Source organism: Fusarium vanettenii, assembly GCF_000151355.1.
Source record: "Fusarium vanettenii 77-13-4 chromosome 2 genomic scaffold NECHAsca_18_chr2_1_0, whole genome shotgun sequence".
In the NCBI taxonomy this organism is placed as follows: Eukaryota; Fungi; Ascomycota; class Sordariomycetes; order Hypocreales; family Nectriaceae; genus Fusarium; species Fusarium vanettenii.
This window is the reverse complement of record NW_003315867.1, coordinates 3,423,103-3,443,000: the sequence shown is the minus strand read 5'-3', so window position 1 is coordinate 3,443,000 and position 19,898 is coordinate 3,423,103. Positions and strand designations below refer to the sequence as shown.

At 53.2% G+C, this 19,898-nt stretch overlaps 7 protein-coding genes across 7 annotated transcripts; 4 read left to right on the top strand and 3 right to left on the bottom strand.

Annotated features, from left to right (window-relative positions):
* Positions 1-225: 225 nt before the first annotated feature.
* On the top strand, positions 226-1,517 carry NECHADRAFT_33292 (uncharacterized protein; the record flags this gene model as incomplete). The annotated part of the gene is made up of 3 exons (XM_003046751.1): positions 226-1,301; positions 1,355-1,404; positions 1,462-1,517. The coding sequence occupies 3 exons, from the start codon at positions 226-228 to the stop codon at positions 1,515-1,517; spliced, it is 1,182 nt and encodes a 393-aa protein (XP_003046797.1).
* A 653-nt stretch (positions 1,518-2,170) lies between these two features.
* Positions 2,171-3,706, bottom strand: NECHADRAFT_33691 (uncharacterized protein; the record flags this gene model as incomplete). Its single annotated transcript, XM_003046173.1, has 6 exons — positions 2,171-2,659; positions 2,707-2,785; positions 2,834-2,910; positions 3,184-3,344; positions 3,467-3,595; positions 3,652-3,706. The coding sequence occupies 6 exons, from the start codon at positions 3,704-3,706 to the stop codon at positions 2,171-2,173; spliced, it is 990 nt and encodes a 329-aa protein (XP_003046219.1).
* Positions 3,707-4,603: 897 nt separating this feature from the next.
* NECHADRAFT_66805 (uncharacterized protein) lies at positions 4,604-9,830 on the bottom strand (the record flags this gene model as incomplete). The annotated part of the gene is made up of 5 exons (XM_003046172.1): positions 9,660-9,830; positions 9,423-9,607; positions 8,942-9,376; positions 8,435-8,488; positions 4,604-8,262 (listed from the first exon to the last, which is right to left on the bottom strand). Exons 1-5 carry the CDS (start codon positions 9,803-9,805, stop codon positions 4,604-4,606), a joined length of 4,479 nt encoding a protein of 1,492 aa, XP_003046218.1. The 5' UTR covers positions 9,806-9,830.
* A 191-nt stretch (positions 9,831-10,021) lies between these two features.
* Positions 10,022-11,668, bottom strand: NECHADRAFT_66803 (uncharacterized protein). Its single transcript, XM_003046171.1, has 3 exons — positions 11,627-11,668; positions 10,243-11,575; positions 10,022-10,187 (listed from the first exon to the last, which is right to left on the bottom strand). Exons 1-2 carry the CDS (start codon positions 11,661-11,663, stop codon positions 10,515-10,517), a joined length of 1,098 nt encoding a protein of 365 aa, XP_003046217.1. The 5' UTR covers positions 11,664-11,668; the 3' UTR covers positions 10,022-10,187; positions 10,243-10,514.
* A 421-nt stretch (positions 11,669-12,089) lies between these two features.
* On the top strand, positions 12,090-13,055 carry NECHADRAFT_76833 (uncharacterized protein; the record flags this gene model as incomplete). Its single annotated transcript, XM_003046750.1, has 1 exon — positions 12,090-13,055. The coding sequence occupies one exon, from the start codon at positions 12,090-12,092 to the stop codon at positions 13,053-13,055; it is 966 nt and encodes a 321-aa protein (XP_003046796.1).
* Positions 13,056-14,685: 1,630 nt separating this feature from the next.
* Positions 14,686-16,014, top strand: NECHADRAFT_33921 (uncharacterized protein; the record flags this gene model as incomplete). The annotated part of the gene is made up of 1 exon (XM_003046749.1): positions 14,686-16,014. A coding segment is annotated over one exon (1,329 nt), but the record flags the coding sequence as incomplete, so codon positions are not given.
* A 1,006-nt stretch (positions 16,015-17,020) lies between these two features.
* Positions 17,021-19,792, top strand: NECHADRAFT_76831 (uncharacterized protein; the record flags this gene model as incomplete). Its single annotated transcript, XM_003046748.1, has 4 exons — positions 17,021-17,080; positions 17,127-17,295; positions 17,446-19,538; positions 19,586-19,792. The coding sequence occupies 4 exons, from the start codon at positions 17,021-17,023 to the stop codon at positions 19,790-19,792; spliced, it is 2,529 nt and encodes an 842-aa protein (XP_003046794.1).
* Positions 19,793-19,898: the final 106 nt, after the last annotated feature.

Here is a 19,898-nt window from a genome sequence, read left to right as displayed (position 1 = left end):
TGTCGTGACTGGTTCGAGCGATTTCGGCGCCCTCCCCTCCCCACCAAACTTGGGAAGGCACTAAGTACCGTAAGGTAGTACATTGAAGCCGATGCAGGGGATAAAACCCACCACAAGATGGAGTCACAGCGCGCACTTTCGTCCTCGACATCACCACAACGTCGTCCACAGTAACGTAACCTCTTCGCCACAAAGTCAATTGCGCTGAGAAGCATTCCGAAAATCATGCTCTCTGCCACCTCCGTGGCCATGCGCGCCGGCGCCCGCCGAGTCGTTCGCTCGTCTGCTCCCCTCGTTAACAACGCCGCACGAAACCTCTCGTCCTCGAGGAGCCTGGCGGCTTCGCCCGCTCGTGATCGTGTCACCCGAGGAGTCTTCCAGGCCGTGGCGAGCAAGCAGCTCCGAGGTTACGCCACCACGACGAACCCCAACCCTCCTCTAGGCAAGAAGAATGCCTCCAACGACGTCCCTTCCCGTATCGGTCTTATTGGCGCTCGAGGATACACTGGTCAAGCCCTGATCGATCTGCTCAACAACCATCCTTACATGGATCTTCGACATGTGTCTTCGCGAGAGCTCAATGGCCAGGAACTTCAGGGATATACCAAGCGCAAAATCATCTACGAGAACCTATCGCCCGAGGATGTCGCCCGGTTGGACAAGGACGTCGACTGTTGGATCATGGCTCTTCCCAACTCTGTGTGCAAGCCCTACGTGGAAGCCCTCGGCGATAGCAAGAGCGTCATTGTCGATCTCTCGGCCGACTACCGCTTTGACGATACCTGGGCTTATGGCCAGCCTGAGCTCACAAAGCGGTCCAACATTACCCAATCTACCAGAATCTCAAATCCTGGCTGTTTTGCTACTGGCTCTCAGCTCGCCATTGCCCCTCTGCTCGAGCATATTGAAGGCCAGCCTGTTGTTTTTGGTGTGTCGGGCTACTCTGGCGCAGGAACCAAGCCATCTCCCAAGAACGATGTCAACCTCCTCAAGGACAACCTCATCCCATACAGCCTAACGGGCCATATTCACGAGGGCGAGATCAGCCGCCACCTTGGCACTCCCGTGGCTTTCATCCCCCACGTTGTCTCTTGGTTCCAGGGCATCCACCTCACCGTCAACATCCCCCTCAACAAGACCATGACTTCGCGCGACATCCGACAGCTCTACCAGGACCGCTACGCCGGTGAGAAGCTCATCAAGGTTGTGGGCGAGGCGCCTCTTGTGAAGGATATCTCCAAGAAGCACGGAGTTGAGATTGGGGGCTTCGCCGTTGACAAGACCGGCAAGCGAGTGATTGTGTAAGTCATGGATCATCTGGCTCAAGAGATCAAATCATGCTAACTATACAAAGTTGCGCCACAATAGACAACCTGAACAAGGGAGCCAGCACCCAGTGCTTGCGTAAGTTGCCTTTCTCCTAGTAACGATAATGATTGGGTTACTAACAGGCTTCACCAGAAAACATGAACCTTGCGCTTGGTTACGCCGAGTATGAGGGCATTCCCATCATGTAAAGGCGTCCGTCAATTAGATTAGATGGTTTGTTCTCGACAACGGGGAGTTGGCTCGGTTATTACTTCAAAACACGTTGAATTGGGGTCTACATATGTATAGACGCGCCTTATAGAGGAAAAATTGTTACACAAAACCCTCTCGATACCGATATAGAGGCATACAACAACGTTGAATCAATTCTCGACTTATTAAAGAAACATTGGATACTGGATTGAAATAAAAGGTCCCAACCAAACATAGAAAGATCCCCCCAAAGAGAAACAGCACAAACTGAACCAAACGCACATCCTCAAAGTCCTATAGTAAGCCACCCTGGTGCCTGCCTAGTCATACACTTTGATCCTACCGAGTTAAATCACCAAAAATCTCAAGTCGTGTGCGAGCGATTGCATTGCATTGCAGCATTTTCCCAGTTTTCGTCCACTCTCGTCATGTCCTTCATCAAGCCTGTCCCCCTATCCCCTGCGCCGTCCAGTGTTCGTTCCTCCTCATTCCTTTTTGTTTGGCCGTCATGAAGAGTGACTCGTTGGTTGTCCGTCAATTATCGCTGCGCCTTCCTGCCTATCGCCGGTTGTATCAAACTTGCCCTTCCCTACCTATTCGCAGTCCGGACTGCGTGGCGCAGACTTGGCGCTTTTGGTCAGGGTTGAATCTAGTACCGCCGGTTAAGGACAGTCCCGCCAACGAAGCGGCTCAAGCGGTTGTAGGAGATGGATTTACCAGTAGCGTCCACCACGTTCGTAATCACGCGGATATCCCTCCCTGGGGTATCCACCCTCTCGTGGAGGGAAGTCTCGAGGAGGCCGGTCGTACGGCGGCCGACCATTGGCATAAGGGTCGGGGGGGGGAGGGTAGTCGCGTCGGTACGGGTCATCGTAGCGACCGCGAGGAGGGGGAGGAGGATAGTCCTCCATTGGTCGGCGGGGTGGTGATCGATAGCGAGCTCGGTCATCATAGTAGTCTCGTCGTGGGCTTCGGTCACGGTAGCCGTATCCGTCGCGGCGAGGACTATAGCCGCGAGGAGGACCACGGCGTTCGTAGTCATCCACGGGAGGTGGGTACGGTCGTCGTCCCGGAGAGCGGGATCGACCACGATCGCGTGCGGGAACGTCAGGCTGAGTCTAGACCGAGTCAGCATATTCTTCAGCAGGCGAGCGGGGGATACTCTACGTCAGCAACACATTGGACGCGCTGTCCCTTGAATTCGCGACCGTCGAGTTTCTCTACAGCAGTCCTCAGGTCCGCAGCAGTCTCGAATTCGACGAATCTACCTCGTGTCAGCTAAAGTCACGAAACAAAAGCCCAATCAACTCACCCTCGGCCGTTCGAGTCGCGTCCAGTCTCAGAATAGACCACGTCCAAGCTGGACTGACGCGCAAAGTCTTTGAGATCCTATTTCCAGAATCCACGTAAGTCGTTGTCCAGGAGCAGGAAAAACGCCGGAAGTCCATGTAATCCACAAAACGCGAATGCAGTCCGTCAAGTCAAGGTCAAGTACCAGGAAGCAGAACGGGCGGAGGGGGTCCGTGGTTGTCGTCCCCTAAACCTAGTCCCGGCGCAGTCCCGATGGGTCGAAGCCAGAAAAGCCAGAGCTCCGCGCAAGGCACAAGGGGAAGAAGGTCCATGGAATCCAGCAGCGACAAGGAACGGGGAGTGTGAACAGACCTGCCAACTGGTATCGTTCGGGAGTCCCGTGATTTGCATTCGATGAGGGGTACGGCGAGGCCGCGGAGCGGCGCGCTCGTGGTTGCCAAAGCCACCCTCTCGGTGCCTGGGGCCATGAGCAAACTGGACAGTGAGTCGTTCTCCCATAAAGTTCGATCCGTCTTGGAGGGTGGTGTGTTAGCCAGAGGTCGCAGATGGAGACGAGGGCTGGAGTGGTGACGTACGAAAGGCTACAGAGTCATGGTCAGCAGTCAGCGCAGAGACGGAAGAGGGGTCGACTAACCCGGGACAACATCTTGAGCGTCCATGGGATCCTTGTACTCGATGAAACCGAAGCCGTTCATCAGCTTGACCTCGGTGATTTCTCCGGTTCCATGAGTCGCAAAGTGAGCCTCAACATCGGACTTGGTAGCTGTTCGGCAGCGTGTCAGTGGCATGGCTAGGAGCGTCAGGGCGATGAGTCTGGACCATTTCGAGGGAGGTTTCCCAAGTAAAGCCGGGTGGAGGACACCTCCGTCGTCATGTTGCCGGTGGGAGGAGGGTCGGGTCGAGACAAGGGCAAGCAATCAATCCAGGAAGAGCAAACTGTTTGTTATTTGAGCCAAATGCGGGGTTTCCAGATATCCGGGGCCAGTCGCGCGATGGACCAAGAAAGGGCTGGAGAGGGATCTCTACCAGCAATGATGGCGATGGGATGGCGACGCTGATGGCGATGATGAGATTGGATGGTGGAGGGAGAGGAGAAGAGGGCAGCGCGGGCGCGTGCTATCTCTTGCGACTGAAAGGCTGGTGACCGGGCGGGGAACAGCGGCAAAAAGCCAGATCGGGAAATAGCCCCGGTAACCAACATCTCGGGCTCCAGCGTCGAGGCGCCCTGATTGTTAGTGGACAGCCCAGCTAAGCTACAGTACAGCTACTGTAGGCTAGACTAGCGTCACATGTGCGAACACCCTCGCTTGCATTCATCATACCGACAGGGCAGGACGGGAGAAACCCCACAAACCTCCAGGGCTATCATCGACCTGGCCCTGGGTAACATCAAATCGTCCGAGTATCGCGAGAATCGTGTCATTAATATTATTTCAGGCCATCTGTCAATGGATCAGACCTGATAAACAGAGCTCTACCTCCCTTCGTAGGCAGCCATCCAGGGCCTCGGAGTCGTATTTTGAACCGCCAAATCATGTCGTCAATCACCACAGCCTGGTCCAGCCCAACTCAATCCCCTGTCAATGACGCCCAACGCCTTCGCCGTGTGTCTCGTGTCATGCCCGTCCATGGATGCCTTAGGTGAGAGGCCCTTGCCTTGTTATGCTTCAGAGCTCTTCAAAGAGGACTGAAACAATTTCATCAATCATTGTAAATACCAGGTGTGCGCTGTGTCCGTTAGCTAGCCCCTAAACAGAAGTGATGTGCAAACCTACTTTAACCTCGAGTTGTTCAATGTCGCAAAGATGCGCCGACTTGCCGCCTGCGCGTTGACTCTTCCTACAACGCTTCCGGCAAGATCTGGTACCAGCGTGGCCAGCATGAGGCTCGCTTCCGTGCGTGTCTTTTTCTTCTCAATCGCCGTGCGCGGCTTGCGGTCTCGCTGTAGCTGACCCCCAGGCCAGAGACTGTCTTGGACCAGGCCAATGTAGCGCAGCATAGAGTCTTCTTGTACAAGCATCTTGACATTGTCTCGCACCTTTCTCTCAATCGTGCCACCCAGGAGTTGTTGAAGAACGACTACTACAGCTCTACCGCGGAGCCAATTGTTCCCCTTGTTGAGCTCAAAGACTTCGAGGAAAATGTCGCAGATTGGTTTAATGAACGGCTCGAGCTCTTTATTCTCAAAGGCGTTCAGCTCGGCCTCGGCCTCGGCAGCCGGGAATGTGTCTTCGTTGACGTTGAGAGGCACAGTATTGAGCTGGTTCGTAGCTGCAGCGATCAGATTCTGGCCAGCAACCGAGATCTGATCCAGGACAGGAATGTTTCCTAGAATGTCGTCCATCCCGTCTGCCACTGAGTCGTATAGACGCGTCATCATATCCTTCTTATCCTCACGGTCCAGAATGTCCTGGCCTTGCGCAATTACACTCTGCGAGAGGAAGGCTCTGAGATCTCGACTCCGGCAGACCTCGGGCAGGAGAAGCAGCTCTCGCATGTACTTCTCCAAAGCAGCCCGCCGTTTTCGTAGGAACTCGCTCTGAAACTTCATCACCATGCGCCGCCGCGGAAAGTCGAGATCTCGCACCGACGGATATCGGGACCGTAGCTTTTGGTGAAGTTCGTGGAACTCGCTGTATCGCCGCGAAATCACCCATGATGCTGCGGGCATCTGCTCTCCGGCATTTCTCTGGACCTCAATGACGTACAGAGCAAATTCTCTGCCGTCCTCCTCCTTACCCACTTGGATGGACTTGATCTTGATAGTTGAGCGGCCGTAAAGACTGTTGTCGCTCTCCTGAACCACGTATTGCTGCCGCTGAAGCTCTTTTCGTCGAATCTCCCTCTGGAGACTAGCCTTGGACTTTCTCAGAATGCGCAGCTCAGCAGTGTTGTTGGTCAACTCTGCTTTTCGCGTCAGCGATTCCACAACCGCCTCCTGAGCCACCAAACGATCAATGTCGTTGGAAAGTGCCGTGATGGCTTCTGCCAATCCAAGATCTCCCGGTGCTGCTTCATGGACTTCATCCTCATCATCAGCCTGCGGGCCATCATCAGCATCCCCGTCGTCAGGAACCTTGTCTTCATCTCCAAATAGGTCATCGTCCACAAAAACGCCAATTCTTGAAGCAGCACTAACAAGACCAAGAGATGATAGACTTGGCTTGTCACCCTCCTTGTTCGAGACAGTGGGTTTAACCCCAATATCCATAGAGCCACGGTGGGAGTCGTTATCATTTCCCGAGAAAAGGCTCGAGGCATTGTCATCAATACTGCCTCCGAGAGCACTTCCACCACCGCCAAAAAGAGACGCACGGAGGTCCTCGGCAGTCTGAGGCCGGTTATCTTCCATGATATTGGTGAGAGCCTGCTCCACGGCCTGGACAACCTGCGTGTCTGGTAATTGTTGACTGTTCGTGTCCTGGTCCAGGCTTTGCACAGAATCCACCAATCCATCGTTTTCAATGTCATCGTCGTCAAATAAGGGGTTTGTAGAACCCTCATCAAGAGAGCGTCTAGCTTTCGTCAGAGAATCTGACCCATTGCCGTTAGTGGTCAGCGCTCTCAGGTCTGATGTAGAGCCTGCACGCTTTCCTGAACTGGATAGCGGGGGAGCGAGGCGTGAAACTGGCCTCGGCTTGGCTGGTAAGGTCTTGCTGGATCGAGTGTTCGTAGATGGCTGAGGGTCTGGCTGATAGACCGGTCGAACTGAGTTGGCACTGGCTGCTTCTTGGGCTGCAATACATTTGTAGAATAGGTCGGATTTCTTGAAGCTCTGAAAGAACCGTGACTGCATCTCTTCGAGGACAGCACTCTGTGCCCTTAGAATGGCCCGTCGGGCTTTGTAATATTGAGCCGGTGTGGCTGACTTCCCTGCTTTGATAAACTCTCTCACCTCCTTTTTCGAAGAATCCGGAACCTTCAACTCAGCCTTTGATAGATATGCTTGTTCGATCTGCTGGAGATCTTGACGGTCCGAGTCTGTCCACATGGGCAGTGTTGATGGTAACTGCTCGTCGTCTTGGCCATCCTCCTCCAGAGGGTTCCTGAAGCCATCCACCACAAGCCAGAATTGCACTAGAGGCATGAAATGCTGGCGGTCTATATATTCCATGAAGTAGGAAAGCCCTGCAGAATCTCGCAAGAGCTCAACCAGGGATGCGTTTTCCAATCTTGAATGTGAAGAAGTAGTTGGTACTGGTGTAGGCGCAGGGGCATGACGGTCTCCGCCAGCTGCTAGATGGTTGACTCTCTGGTCAAGAAGACGCTTCCCCATCTCCAATCGTCGAAGGTAAACCGGGTCTTGATTTTCCTCTCGGGAATCCCGCTTGAGCTGGCTGGCGACTTCGCTGCGGAAACGACGGGCATCTGACAGGTTATTGACCTTGCGGATGGCGCGAATGAACTTTTCGAACTTGCGCTCACTGTCTCCCGGAGCGACTCGAGGCATAGAAGCTAGCTTGCTTGACTTTGGTGTAGGGGAGGCGTGCTGGTCTAGAGCTGCTCGAAGCTTGCGCACCGTCGATCTATCCTGAAGCATTGAACGACCAAGGTTCTCCATAAGTTGGTTCCAGGTGTCTGGTTCGGACAGCAGTTGGACAACTGGGAATAGGACAGCACAGCTGACAATCTCGCGGATAATTATAGAAACGGCTCGACTGGACAGCATGGTCTCGGGGAGGATCTGAGGCACAAGCTTTGAGACGAGGGTCCGAAGGTAGTCCTGCTGGACCATCTTGGTGTCGGGGAACGACAACGAAGCAGCGGGGTGTAAGCGGCCATCTCGGAATTTGGACGCAATAGCCAAGTCGAGTTCTTCGGATTCGGTAACAGATCGGTTGAGCTTCTTCCCACGCACTGATTTCTCCGCCTCGTAAAAGTCTCGAAAGTGGGCGGTGAGGATGGGGACGAGGCGGCTGGTGACGATCTCGGCCAGGTCCTTGTCACGAAGGGAATCGCATAGACTCAGCAGCGCCTGGCGTATAGCTTTGTCGACTTGGTTCGAAAAGGTAGGATTGCGGCTAATGTTGGAATACCAGCTGCTCACAAAGTCGCGGCCTATCATGCCAAGTAGGACATCGACAGCTTCGGAGACGCGGGGTGACTCGGGAGCTATGGGGGTCGGGGTATATGATTGTCGCTGGCGCAGCGCCTGCACCTCGGATCGCCATGCTTTGGGTCCCAGAAAGGCGGCGGCGTGAGGTCGTGAAATGCGGTCGCTGGGTCGTCTCGAGACGAGGACAAGAGCAGCCAAGAGGACGACGAGGGTGACGAAGGAGCCAGCTACAAAGGCTTGGCCCGCCCAGCGGAGGACGGGGAGCCAGCTCGCGACGAGGCCCCAGGCTATGAAGGCTGCGAGTCCTGCGAGGGCAGCATCTCTGCGCTTGAGGGCCATCGCCAGGATGTTGACCTCAAACAAGACATTCTTGTCTGAAGATGGAGTGTCGTCGTGGCTCCAACTGGGCGGGTGGTGCCATCAGCCGGTTAGGTTCCATTATCGATTACGGTGGATGCTGTAATTTGATGCATCCACCCCTGTCGGTACGCCTGCGGGACATGGAAACCCATGACAGAGCACAGAAGCCACTTCAACTGCAGGAACGGAACCATGTTAAATGAAACTGCTCGACGGCATGATGCATTAACTTAGGGGAACCTCATTTTATGAGGAATAGCCTAAGTAGTTGTAGCTCCTTGTATCCTGACTCAAGAAGCTCTCCCAGCAGGACAGCCGAGAGAAGTACATGGCCGAACCCCCACGTTGCACCTTAATATGACACTTAACGTTATTAGATTCTCAAAGCGATCCATGAGCTGCAATAGGGTATAATTCTAGGTCGTTGAATGATTCTCCTGGGTGTTAATGCTCAATCACTTTGTCCCGAGAAAGTATTCATTGCCGCCTCTAGTTCTACCTCTAGAGTTGGTATCCAATACCCGTGGCTCACATTTAGTACTACAAGCCAATGGCATTCATCACAAAGTCCGTACAACAACGCATGGTTGCACTTATATGAGTTTCATGAAATTCATCTTCAGTTTTACAACTTGACTCCTAACTACCACGGAGGATCCTCAAGTCTCCGGAACAGTGCCACAAATTTTTGACCCTTATTCCTAGCCACTTTCTTGCCCTCCTCCGTCTCAGTCAACATGACCTGCACACACTCATCCGCCTCCTCTTCCTCCTTCGGGATCCTCTCGAAAGCAGGATGAGCATCGAGGTGCTGGACCATCCACATATGCAAGTCTTCGACGTCTGTAATGGTGTACACGATACCTCCAGGTCGGAGAGCATAAGCGTACTCTGAGTTGAGTGTTGTCGACACAATTCTCGCCTTGTGTTTTCTGGCCTTGAAGTGAGGATCGGGGAAGCAGATGAAGATTTTGGACAATTGGCTCTTCTTGAAGAAATTTGGAAGAAACTTCATCGTGTTCGCCCTGATACAGCCCACGTTTTGATACATGTTGTCCGAGTTTTGTGACCGCAGTGCCTTTATCCGCTCTTGGACATACTCTGCAACCTGTGTACGGATCTCAAGGCCTAGATTTGTCAGTGTAAGTTCATCGAGAATACTTTTCTCACTCACCAAGAACCAGTGTGTCTGGCAACTTTGGTGCCAAAGCAACCAAAAGACCACCAAATCCACAGCCAATGTCGACAATCTCCACGTCTTTGCGGAGAGGACGAGGCTTAGTGGCATCTTCCAGAGCCTCCTCTTGAACATAATGCGGAAAATACACCGACCAATCCATGTCATCTGGGGATGTAGGGCTATTCACATGTCAGAACAATTCGCTTAACATCCATGAGATCAAGTACATACTACTCTAGCATGTGGTCGGAGAAGGGATTCGCATGCGCCCGCTGGCGGTAAAACTTTTTGCGCGGCAACTGAGTGACCCCATCTTTGGTTCTTGCTGCGCGACTCAGCTCGCGGCCTTTTTGTTTATTTGGAAGTTCTGTCGTCATGTTTTGGTTGTGATGTTGATATTTGATACCCTGCAATCTAAAGATAAATTCAGAGCAGATCCAAATGTGAGGGCTGCTTGGCGGGCTGCTAATTCGGGAAGGCGGTGAGGCAGAATCTGCCCACCTCACATGCGAATTAATTGGAGGGAGGTGTACCCTGTCAGCTGGAGATGAGCTGCGGCCTCCTCTGGGTGGCCTCGGAACCCATGATTCTACCACCTACAACCACATCACCCCCTTCATAGTCATGAGCTTTTTTTCTTCCAAGCTGTTTGTGCCGTATACTACAATGTCTGAGTCTTCTCCTGACGCGCCATGGAATCTTTTCGGTTCTCTACTGACTGAGTACTCCTTGGTTGTCCACTGGATCTCCCTTGCCTGTGTAAGTGCAGCTAGCTCGGCCCATCCCCCTTGATGGGAGACTGACGCGCGGATAGTTCGGGGTTGGTTTGGTCTTGTTCGTTCCGATTGTTCTCCTCATCATTTTCGACCTCGTCGTTTGGGCATGGAGAACTGCCAGTAACAGCTCCCCCGCTTCACCTCGCGATTCAAAACCCACCGCTGTCGCTTCGAATACAAATACTACGGCAATAGTGACAGGTATAGACAAGGCGACACTACGCTGCTAGTCACGGACCCTCGATCGATCAGAATACGATAATAAACTTATATTCTTGGGCACGCTTTTATTTTGCTAGCACTTTCGATTTTAAGCAATCTGCGACAGAACCTTGATCAGGTCGGCAGTCACACCCATGGCAGTCACAGCACCACCGGCACCGGCACCCTGGACGATCAGAGGGTTGCTTCCATACCTCTCAGTGTAGAAGCTGATGATGTTGTCGCTGCCCTTGAGAGCGGCAATGGGGTGAGAGCGGTCAAACTGCTCGAGACCAACCTTGACCTGCTGAGAAGCAGTGTCGATGCTTCCAACGAATCGGACAACCTTGCCGGCCTTCTCGGCAGCCGCCTTGGTCTCCTCCATCTGCTGGTCAAAGGCAGGGAGCTTCTCGAGGAACTCGTCACCGCTGGTGCAGGACTCGAGCTCCTTGGGGATGAGGCTCTGCACGGGGAAGGAGGTGGGGGACTCGACAGGGAGACCAGCCAGGCGGGCCAGGATAGTCAGCTTGCGAGCAACGTCGAGGCCGTTGAGATCGTCTCGGGGGTCAGGCTCAGTGTAGCCCAGAGACTTGGCGTTCTTAACCTCGTCCGACCACTTGCCGCCCTGGCCCTCGGTGGGAGCAAAGGAGTTGAAGAGGAAAGACATGGTGCCGCTGAAGACGCCCTCAATCTTGGTGACCTTGTCGCCAGTCTCAACGAGATCCTTCAGGGTGGAAATGACGGGAAGGCCAGCGCCAACGGATGACTCATGGTAGACACGAGCTCCAGAAGCCTCGGCGGCAGAGAAGATGTCCTGCCACAGCTTATAGGAGCCAGAGAAAGCCTTCTTGTTGGGGGTTACGATGCTAATGCCTTGGCTCAGGGCGAGGGGGTACAGCTCGGCAACGTCTTGGGAGCTGGTGTTGTCGACGAGAACGGTCTTAGCGGGGGCCTTGGAAAGGTACTCGACGACCTGGGGAAGAGCGAGGGGGGCCTTGGAGGAGGCTCCGAGGGTATCGACGACATTGTCGAGGTTAATGGCAGAGTAGTCGTCGTTGTAGATGGCCTTGCGGCTCGTGGCAATGTAGGCGAGACTCAGCTTCGGGGAAGGTCTCCGAGCAGCGAGGGTCTGGAGCTGGTCAATGAAGACCTTGCCGACACCACCGGCGCCTATTTTTGTTTAGCTTTAATAGTTGTACATATATAGAAAGATTGAATTACCAATGATGGCAATGTAAACTTGCTTGGGGGCGGCCATGATTGTTACTGCGCTTTAACTGTCGAGAAGCTTGTGAAGAACAAACTCGGGGTCCGATGGCGGGGCATCAGGAAAGCCATTTGAGCACGACAGACCAACCCCGCGGTGGGTTACCCTACGCGACCGGAGGATGGACGACCAATTGGGCAAGCAATAGAGCTTGTCCACCACGTGCGACGACATGCAACATTGGAAATGAATGAGATAAATCGAAGTATTAGTGTTTTAATAGAGTTGACAGAGTTGAAAAATTGGGGTCTTTGGGGTTTTCTATGCCGAGCTGGTGTTGCCGTTTGTACTCTGATTGCCTCAGGCTGAGCTCTCTCCGTAGCAATTCCATGACATAAACTTCACTTTATCACGATCGACTCGCAAACTACAGCACATAAGGACCATTCGCAAATCTACCGTTACCCAGCACGCATCATGCCGCAAGACCCAAATCTATATGGCCAAAGGGCGCCCAAGAAGCAGAAGCGAGATGCGACGTTGTCCAGTTCACTTGATTTCACGGCTCAACTGACATCGTTGATGTCAAACGCGTCAGGCTCAACATCGTCAGGCCGATCACGCCCCTCCAAGGAACGCAAAGACGACATATTCAAGGGCAGCAAACCAAAACGGAGTAAGGAGTTAGATGGGTCAAAGAAGTTACAGCTGAAAGAGGTGACAGGGACCGAGGAGGAGACGAAGGAGTTGGCGAGGGCCAGGCGAAGGATGGAGGAAAAGGCACGACTCTACGCAGCCATGAAGCGTGGCGATTACGTCCCCAAGGAAAACGAGGCTGCTCCACTGGTGGACTTTGATCGAAAATGGGCCGAGGGAGAGGAAGAACGAAAGGAGGATTACGCAACAAGCAGCGACGACGATGCTGACGACAGCGGCGAGATGGTCGAGTATGAGGATGAATTTGGTCGCGTGCGACAAGTCACCAAGGCAGAAAGGGACAGGTTGGAGCGAAGAGCACGACGAGGTTTACTGGGAGCTGAAGAGCTAGAGCGCATGTCGGCACGTCCTAGCGCACCAACCAACCTCATCTTCGGCGATGCAGTACAGTCGATGGCTTTCAACCCAGAAGATCCAGAGAAGATGGAAGAGCTGGCGCGGAAGAGGGACCGCAGCGCAACACCACCACCGGACCAGCACTACGACGCCGACTGGGAGGTTCGGACAAAGGGCACGGGCTTCTACAAGTTCAGCAAGGACGAGGAGACACGGACGGCTGAGATGGAGGGGCTCGCGGAAGAGCGGCGCAAGACGGAGGACCAACGCCGGACCCGCGAGGATCAGAAAGAGGCCAGGAGAAGGGAGATTGAGAAGCGCAGGGAGGACATGGCAGCGCGGAGAGCCAAGAAGCAGGCTGATTCGTTCTTGGACAAGCTGGGAGCATGAGAAGCAGAATTCCGTCCGACGGAATAAAAGATGTCCTGTTGGAAGTTGGCGTTTGGTTAGACGAAGCGATAACCCAGTTTGGCGGCTCCGAGGCTCCGAGCCAGCGAAGCTCCATCTGGCTGCGTATTCGCGCATACGAATTAACGCGAGGCGGAAGTGCCTGTACAAAGACAGGATGTACCATGAAGATAATCTGTACACATTCGACTGCGTTGCAACAACGGCAAGCTCGGCCTGCTGCATTCCAAGTCCCTAGCCGCGAGAGTCTCTTTTCCGGCAACCAGCGGGACGTTATCGCAATCCACACCATCTTTCTTTTGGCTCTGGGGAACCGTCTCAGTTAGTGCGAGGTAGCTGCTCCATCACGACTCGTTCCGGAGTGGCTCGGAAAACTGTGCTGATAGACCTTTTTTGCTTTTATCTCGACAGGCATTCAAGAGAATTATGAAGCCATAAACTCGGTAAATTCAGCCAGAAAAGGCATTAACTGCGAAAAGACCGATACCGCGCTCATGGCCCATGTACGGAATATTCGTTGGGAGTTTTGTTCCAGGCTGCCTCCCTGCGAGATGCAAGGCTTGTCGGCCGCTCTTGTGGTGGCTTACATGGGAAGGGGGAGCGTTTTCCAGGCACAGTGCGGCAGAGTCGAAAAATAATGAGATTTTCGACCTGTCTACTGTGGACATTTAGGAATCGCAGACACTCGAGAAAAAGCCTCCACCGTATTGACCGATCGCTACCGGGGGGTTGGATGGACGGGCCGGAGGCAGACTGCCAGGCAGACCGATGTCCCAAAAGAGGCACTCCTTTGGTGGGAGGAGGATTCGCGTCTCCTTCATCAACGTCCTCGTCAGCCGCAGCAATCCGGGAAATGAGACTGGCTACTGGCTATCGACGATGGGATGGGAGTCCGAGGGCAATTGGTAAGCACAGCATTGGCTCGTCTGGTCTTAAACGGTGATCCCCAATCAGGACGAAAGACTGGGGGAAGATAGTTTCGGCCAATTGGCGCTCAGGGCGCAGGGTCTGTCCGAGTTGCTTACGGCCCTCACCTGCGCTCGCTAACCCTTTTACAGGCGAAGCAGCAGCATCAAGCAGGGCGCTGTTCTTGACAGCCTCGAAAAAAAGCCCACACGCAGGAGGGCGCGCCTGTGCGTCGTGTTGTCGTGTGTGCGCCCTTCGAACCACAGGTTGGCTCTGGAGTGTTTTGCCGGTGGAGGCTTTGCTTGTCCTGTTGGGGGGCCGTCTCAGGGCTTGGTTGCACCGGCGAGACCGGCCAGTCCTCTTTTGGCTAAGCCCCCAAAAAGTGTGAGTCATTGCCCGGCCCCATGTCTCTCCGAAAAGGCGCTCTCCGCGACGGTACCTGGGCGGCGAATCCTCGGCTGGAGGAAACGCACTCTATTTGCCTGTGTCCGGTCCAGGCCCGTTCCTGTGTTGCAAGTACCCTCTCTGGCGGCGCACAATTCCTTCCCTCGCTTTGCGTTGCTGCCTGAGAAATACAAATTCTCCCCGTTTTCCAGTCCCAAACTTTTTCCTCTCTTTTCCTCTTCTCTCCACCCCCAAAATTTCTACACACACATATTCAAGTTCAATTCAGCGCCTCCGGCAGCCGTCAAGATGTTCTAAACAACCCCTTCCCCCCAGTGTCCCCAGTCCAACCGTCAAGATTCCGTCCCCGGACTTAAACGCATCCATCCCCACTCAACCACCCCGTTCAGCTCACCTTTTGGTCGACCTGAACTTCAGCACCGCTTTGAATAGCATCAGCTCAAGTCCTCTCAACACCGCCAACATTTCAGGCCAAGACTTTCTAGTCTCAACCACGGATTCCCAGTCATCATGGCTTCCCTCCACGCAACCCAGCCTGCCGGCACTATCCGCGCACCAGTTCCAGAGTCCCGAAACACAGCATCAGGATTTTGTCTTGTTCGATCAGCCCCCTAATCGGCCAACTACATCGCTGTCAAACCAGCGTCGTCACTCGTCTTATCTGCACAAACGTCGTCAACAGCCCGCTTCCCCCGCTGTCCAGAATCAACGAGTAGCCCAATTGCTCAAGGCTATCGGTAACACCTCGTCTCCTGTCAACCGCCCCGCGAATCAGTTTTACGCTTCTTCGGCCCCTTCGTCGTCCACCACCTTGCTACAGCAGAACACATCTGCCAGGCCTCCTGTTCCTCTTTTTTCCCAGAGTACCGGAAGTATCCAACAAACCGCCAAGATGATGAACGCCGCAGGTTTGTCTCCCACATGTTCATCTGATTGCTCTAGCTCACCATGTTTAGACGTCGAACTCGAAGAGTTCACTGCCTTTGAGGGCGGGGCCAACACGGCCTTCTCCTCGCCTGCCGTCCCTAGCGTCTTTGACCTGGGTGGCAGTGCAACCAGCTCCATCTCCAACCTGGCGACTGTGTCGCCCCACGATCTGCTCTTCCAGGAGCCATTCATGTCCGCACCTAACTCGTCGGCTCTCACGGCGCTGACTTCGCCGTCCATCCACAACGAGTCTCCTGACTTTGACGGATATGATGTGTCTCCCAACTTTGGCAATGCCGACTTTGACACCTCTGGTGATCCCTGGTACCCTCTGTTCCCTCAAGATGTGTCTGCTCTTGAGAAGGCCAGTGTGGAAAACTCACCAGCGACCAAGTCGGATGATCTGGAGTCGGTTGGTCGTTCCTCGTCTTCCGACCGCCGGAAGTCGGGTACTTCTCCCTCGACTCGCCACTCCTCGGTGGCGGGAGTGAACGCTCGCAAGCGTGACAAGCCTCTCCCTCCCATTGTTGTGGATGATCCCAACGATACTGTTGCCATGAAGCGTGCTCGCAACACCCTGGCGGCGCGAAAGTCTCGTGAGCGCAAGGCTCAGCGACTGGAAGATCTTGAGGCCAAGATTGCGAGGCTGGAAGCGGAGCGTGACCACTGGAAGTCGCTCGCGCTTGCGTCTGGTGCGCAATAGTTGAAAAGTGGAATTTCTCTCCTTTGCCAATGATACTGGGACCGTCGTTTTGCTATGTTTTAATGGGTACTATTATTCGGTTCACATCCCAGTTTCAATCAGTTTTTATTCTAGTTCGATCAATACCAAGTTCTGAAAATGCTTGACTCCCAAATTTAGTGACATTCGTGATATCTGAGTGAGAATGGTGTGATGTTGGGAGTAAGATCGAATATCAGAGCGTTGGGGGGCTTGGCGTCGGCGGTCGTAAGTTGAGTTACGGCCGACTGCGGCGTCGGCCTTAACCAATTAAACGCTACTGCCGTACCCAGACGAATCTGTTCAAGGCTGTTTGATAGAGCCCGTTAATTGGACGTTTACTTGCACTAAGCTGACGGTTTACCCTTGTCAGATGCTTAATCGCCGCAAGGTTCTCGTAGGGAAGAGACTTTGATACTTGACCAAACTGGGCAAGCTAGGCGAGTTGAAGTCTCTGAGCGATGGCATTGGCTCATGCCGTCATTTCAAGTTGTAGATCCCCACATGTTGGCTAGTTTTCAATCAAGGCATTCGTGATCCATGTGGACCGCCTCAATGTGTTCGAGGACAATCCTGGTCTGTGCCGTGTAGGGCTGGTCCTTGAAGATATGCACGTTTCATCATGATGCTTTGGAGATATGCAGAAGGGATGGGCTGTGCTGGTGTCTGGTGTCATTGGTGGCACAGCCCATGCGGTCATCTTTTCAGCTTGATCCATGGCCAAGAAGGGATCGACAACTTGTTACGGAGTACGACGTTGTTGTCTCTCTGGTTGGATCAACGTCACTTTCTCTTTGCATGTGCTTTCGGGGTTTTGTTCTAAACTTATTCTCTTCCCAGCCCTATGGGAGTTCGGGACTGTTGGATGACGAGAGATTTCGCGGACACTGTGATCGACATATATCCCTGACCCTCCGCGGAAGCTTAAAAAGATAACTCTGTCTCCTGTGTTTCTGTCGTTTTCTGTATCTACACATTGGTCCTCGCAATGGCGAAAGAGTTGCGAAAGGCAGAGTCTCCCATCTCTGGAGACGTAGAGTTCAGAGAGGTTAGTGTCTCATGCCAATTATCTCGTCAATCTCTAACAATTGTAGACTCGCGAGGGCTTACTGCCTGGCTCTCACACGTCAAGTGATGTTGAGGATGTGTTTGAGAGGGACCTCAACGTCACTGAGGATGACCTCCTCGAAGCCAGAGAGGTCGCGGCCACATTATCTCTCCAAGATGTCCGCAAAGTGAGACCATCTCATTCTATTTTGGTCGGTCAATTGTACTCACAAATCAGATGATGAATCAAGTTTACAAAATCTACGGCCGAGATCCAAACTTTCCCTTGGCCGTCATTGAAAAGATTGAAGCCTTCATAAGCACGTTGACCCCCCTCATTCATAAACCTATACTCATACCGAGCAGGCAACGAAGACATCTTCACCAACCCAGCCAACCACCAAAAAACAATCCAAGAAATAAAAATCCAAGCATCCCTCATAACAAACAACTCGCCCTACTCCGAAGTCCGCGCCGTAGTCGACAACCGCGACGACCCATCAATGCCATGCTCCACCATCAGGGCCTGGTTCATGGGCCTCATCTTCTCAGCCGCCATCGCCTTTGTGAATGGCTTCTTTGAGATGCGTCAGCCGCCTATTGGTGTTTCTGCCATGGTACCGCAGCTGCTTGCTTACCCGTTTGGAAAGTTTCTGGAAAAGACGTTGCCTGATGTTGGCTTTACTGTCTTTGGTGTAAGGCATAGTCTTAATCCTGGGCCTTTTAATAGAAAGGAGCATATGCTGATAACCATCATGGCGAGTATTTCTGTTGGGGCGCCATATACGAATTATATCGCCTGGATACAGTATCTTCCTTTCTTCTTCAACCAGCCCTGGGCCAACAGCATTGGATATCAGATCCTCCTTGGTTTGTCTGCCAACTTTATCGGTTATGGTCTCGCCGGCCTCTGCAGACGCTTCCTGGTCTATCCATCATACTGTGTATGGCCATCAAGTCTCGCCATCGTCGCCTTGAACACTGCCTTCCACGGCGAGACCAACGCCCCCGTTCTAGGACCTTTCAATCGCATTTGGCACATGTCTCGCCTCAAGTTCTTCAGCATCGCCTCCGCCGCCATGTTTTGCTACTTCTGGCTTCCCAACTACCTCTTTGCTGGTTTGACTTGGTTCAGCTGGATGACGTGGATTGCCCCCAACAACCGCGACCTGGCCATCATCACGGGAGGATACACAGGACTCGGGTTGAATCCATTCTCGACGTTGGACTGGAACGTGGCTACTACCATGGTCAACCCCCTCGTTATTCCCATCCACACAACCATGAACGTCCTTGCTGGAGCCTTGTTGAGCTTCTGCGTTCTCGTCGGTATCTACTATGGGAATGCCTACTCCATGGCCTATCTCCCCGTCAACTCGAACCGCGTGTTCGACCACTTTGGCGGGCTGTACAATGTGTCGTTCATCCTTGACCACCGTGGACTATTCGACGCCGAAAAGTACGAGGCATACTCTCCCGCTTTTCTCTCTGCCGGCAACTACATCATGTACCTGTTCTTTTTTGCAGTTTACTCAGCCGCCATCACATACGGTGTTCTATATCATCATCGACATATTGCCATGGGCTTCCGAGACCTGATCAATAGTTTTCGTCCGTCCAAGAAGCAGGAAGTTGAGTCTGAGCAGGTGCTCGACGTGCATAACCGCCTCATGAAGTCTTACCCCGAGGTGCCAGAGTGGTGGTTCATGATATGCCTCGCTTTCGCTTTCATCGTCGGCATAGTCGCCATCACTCAGTGGCCTACTCATACCTCACCAGCTGTGGTACCCTTCGGCGTTATTCTTACTCTCATATTTATCGTGCCTATTGGCATCATCAGTGCCACAACCGGCATCGAGGTGCCCCTGAATGTTCTATCCGAGTTCCTCGGTGGCTCCTTTGTCGAAGGAAATGCCCTCTCGCTGAGTCTCTTCAAGGCATTTGGCTACACCACCTGCACTCACGCAATTCACTTTAGCGTCGACATGAAATTGGCTCACTACCTCAAACTCCCGCCACGGTTCACGTTTTGGGCGCAGATGGTCCCGACTCTTGTCTCGACCTTTGTATATGTCGGTATTCTTCAGTATCAGATGCACCTGGAGAACATTTGCACGCCGAATGCGCCGTACCGCTTTACTTGCCCTAGTCTCAACAGCTTCTTCACGAGTGCCGTTCTCTGGGGAACCATTGGACCTAGAAAGTTGTTTGGGCCTGGAGGACAGTACGTCGAGACTCTGGTTGGCTTCCCAGTTGGTGTGCTCGTGGTGGTGATTTTCTGGTGGCTTGGAAAGAAGTATCCCAAGAACAGGATCATCCGGAGCACGCACCCAGTCGTTCTTCTCAAGGGCGGACATGTCTGGGCGCCGTATAACATTGGCTACCTCTTGCCCGCTGTGCCTATCGCCTGGTTCTCCTGGATGTACATCAAGAAGCGATATCTCGGTCTTTGGGCCAAGGTATGTATTTTTTGGTCTTGGTCACATTGTCAAGCTAACTCCGGTAGTACAACTACATCCTGGCAGCCGCATTTTCTGTTGGAATTGCCCTCTCGGCCCTCATCACCTTCTTTGCTCTTCAGTATAACGGCATCAAGCTTGACTGGTGGGGGAATAGGGTCCCATTCCAGGGCTGTGATGGCACCAGTTCGTGTGTGCTAAAGTCGCTGTTACCGGGGGAGTATTTTGGTCCTCGAATTGGAGACTTCCATTGATGATCTAGACATGTATATATACAAGTGATGGAGCGGAGTTTTCACGAGAGAGCCATCTATCGCGAGCTTTGAATCGTAAAATCAGGCTTGATGTTCGTGACTATGT

Excerpts from the sequence above, each read along its gene's own strand:
- NECHADRAFT_66803 (XM_003046171.1), bottom strand. The coding sequence starts at position 11,663 with ATGGCCGCCCCCAAGCAAGTTTACATTGCCATCATTG. Across the intron at positions 11,576-11,626 it reads AGTTTACATTGCCATCATTG|GCGCCGGTGGTGTCGGCAAG; the intron begins GTAATTCAATCT and ends AAACAAAAATAG.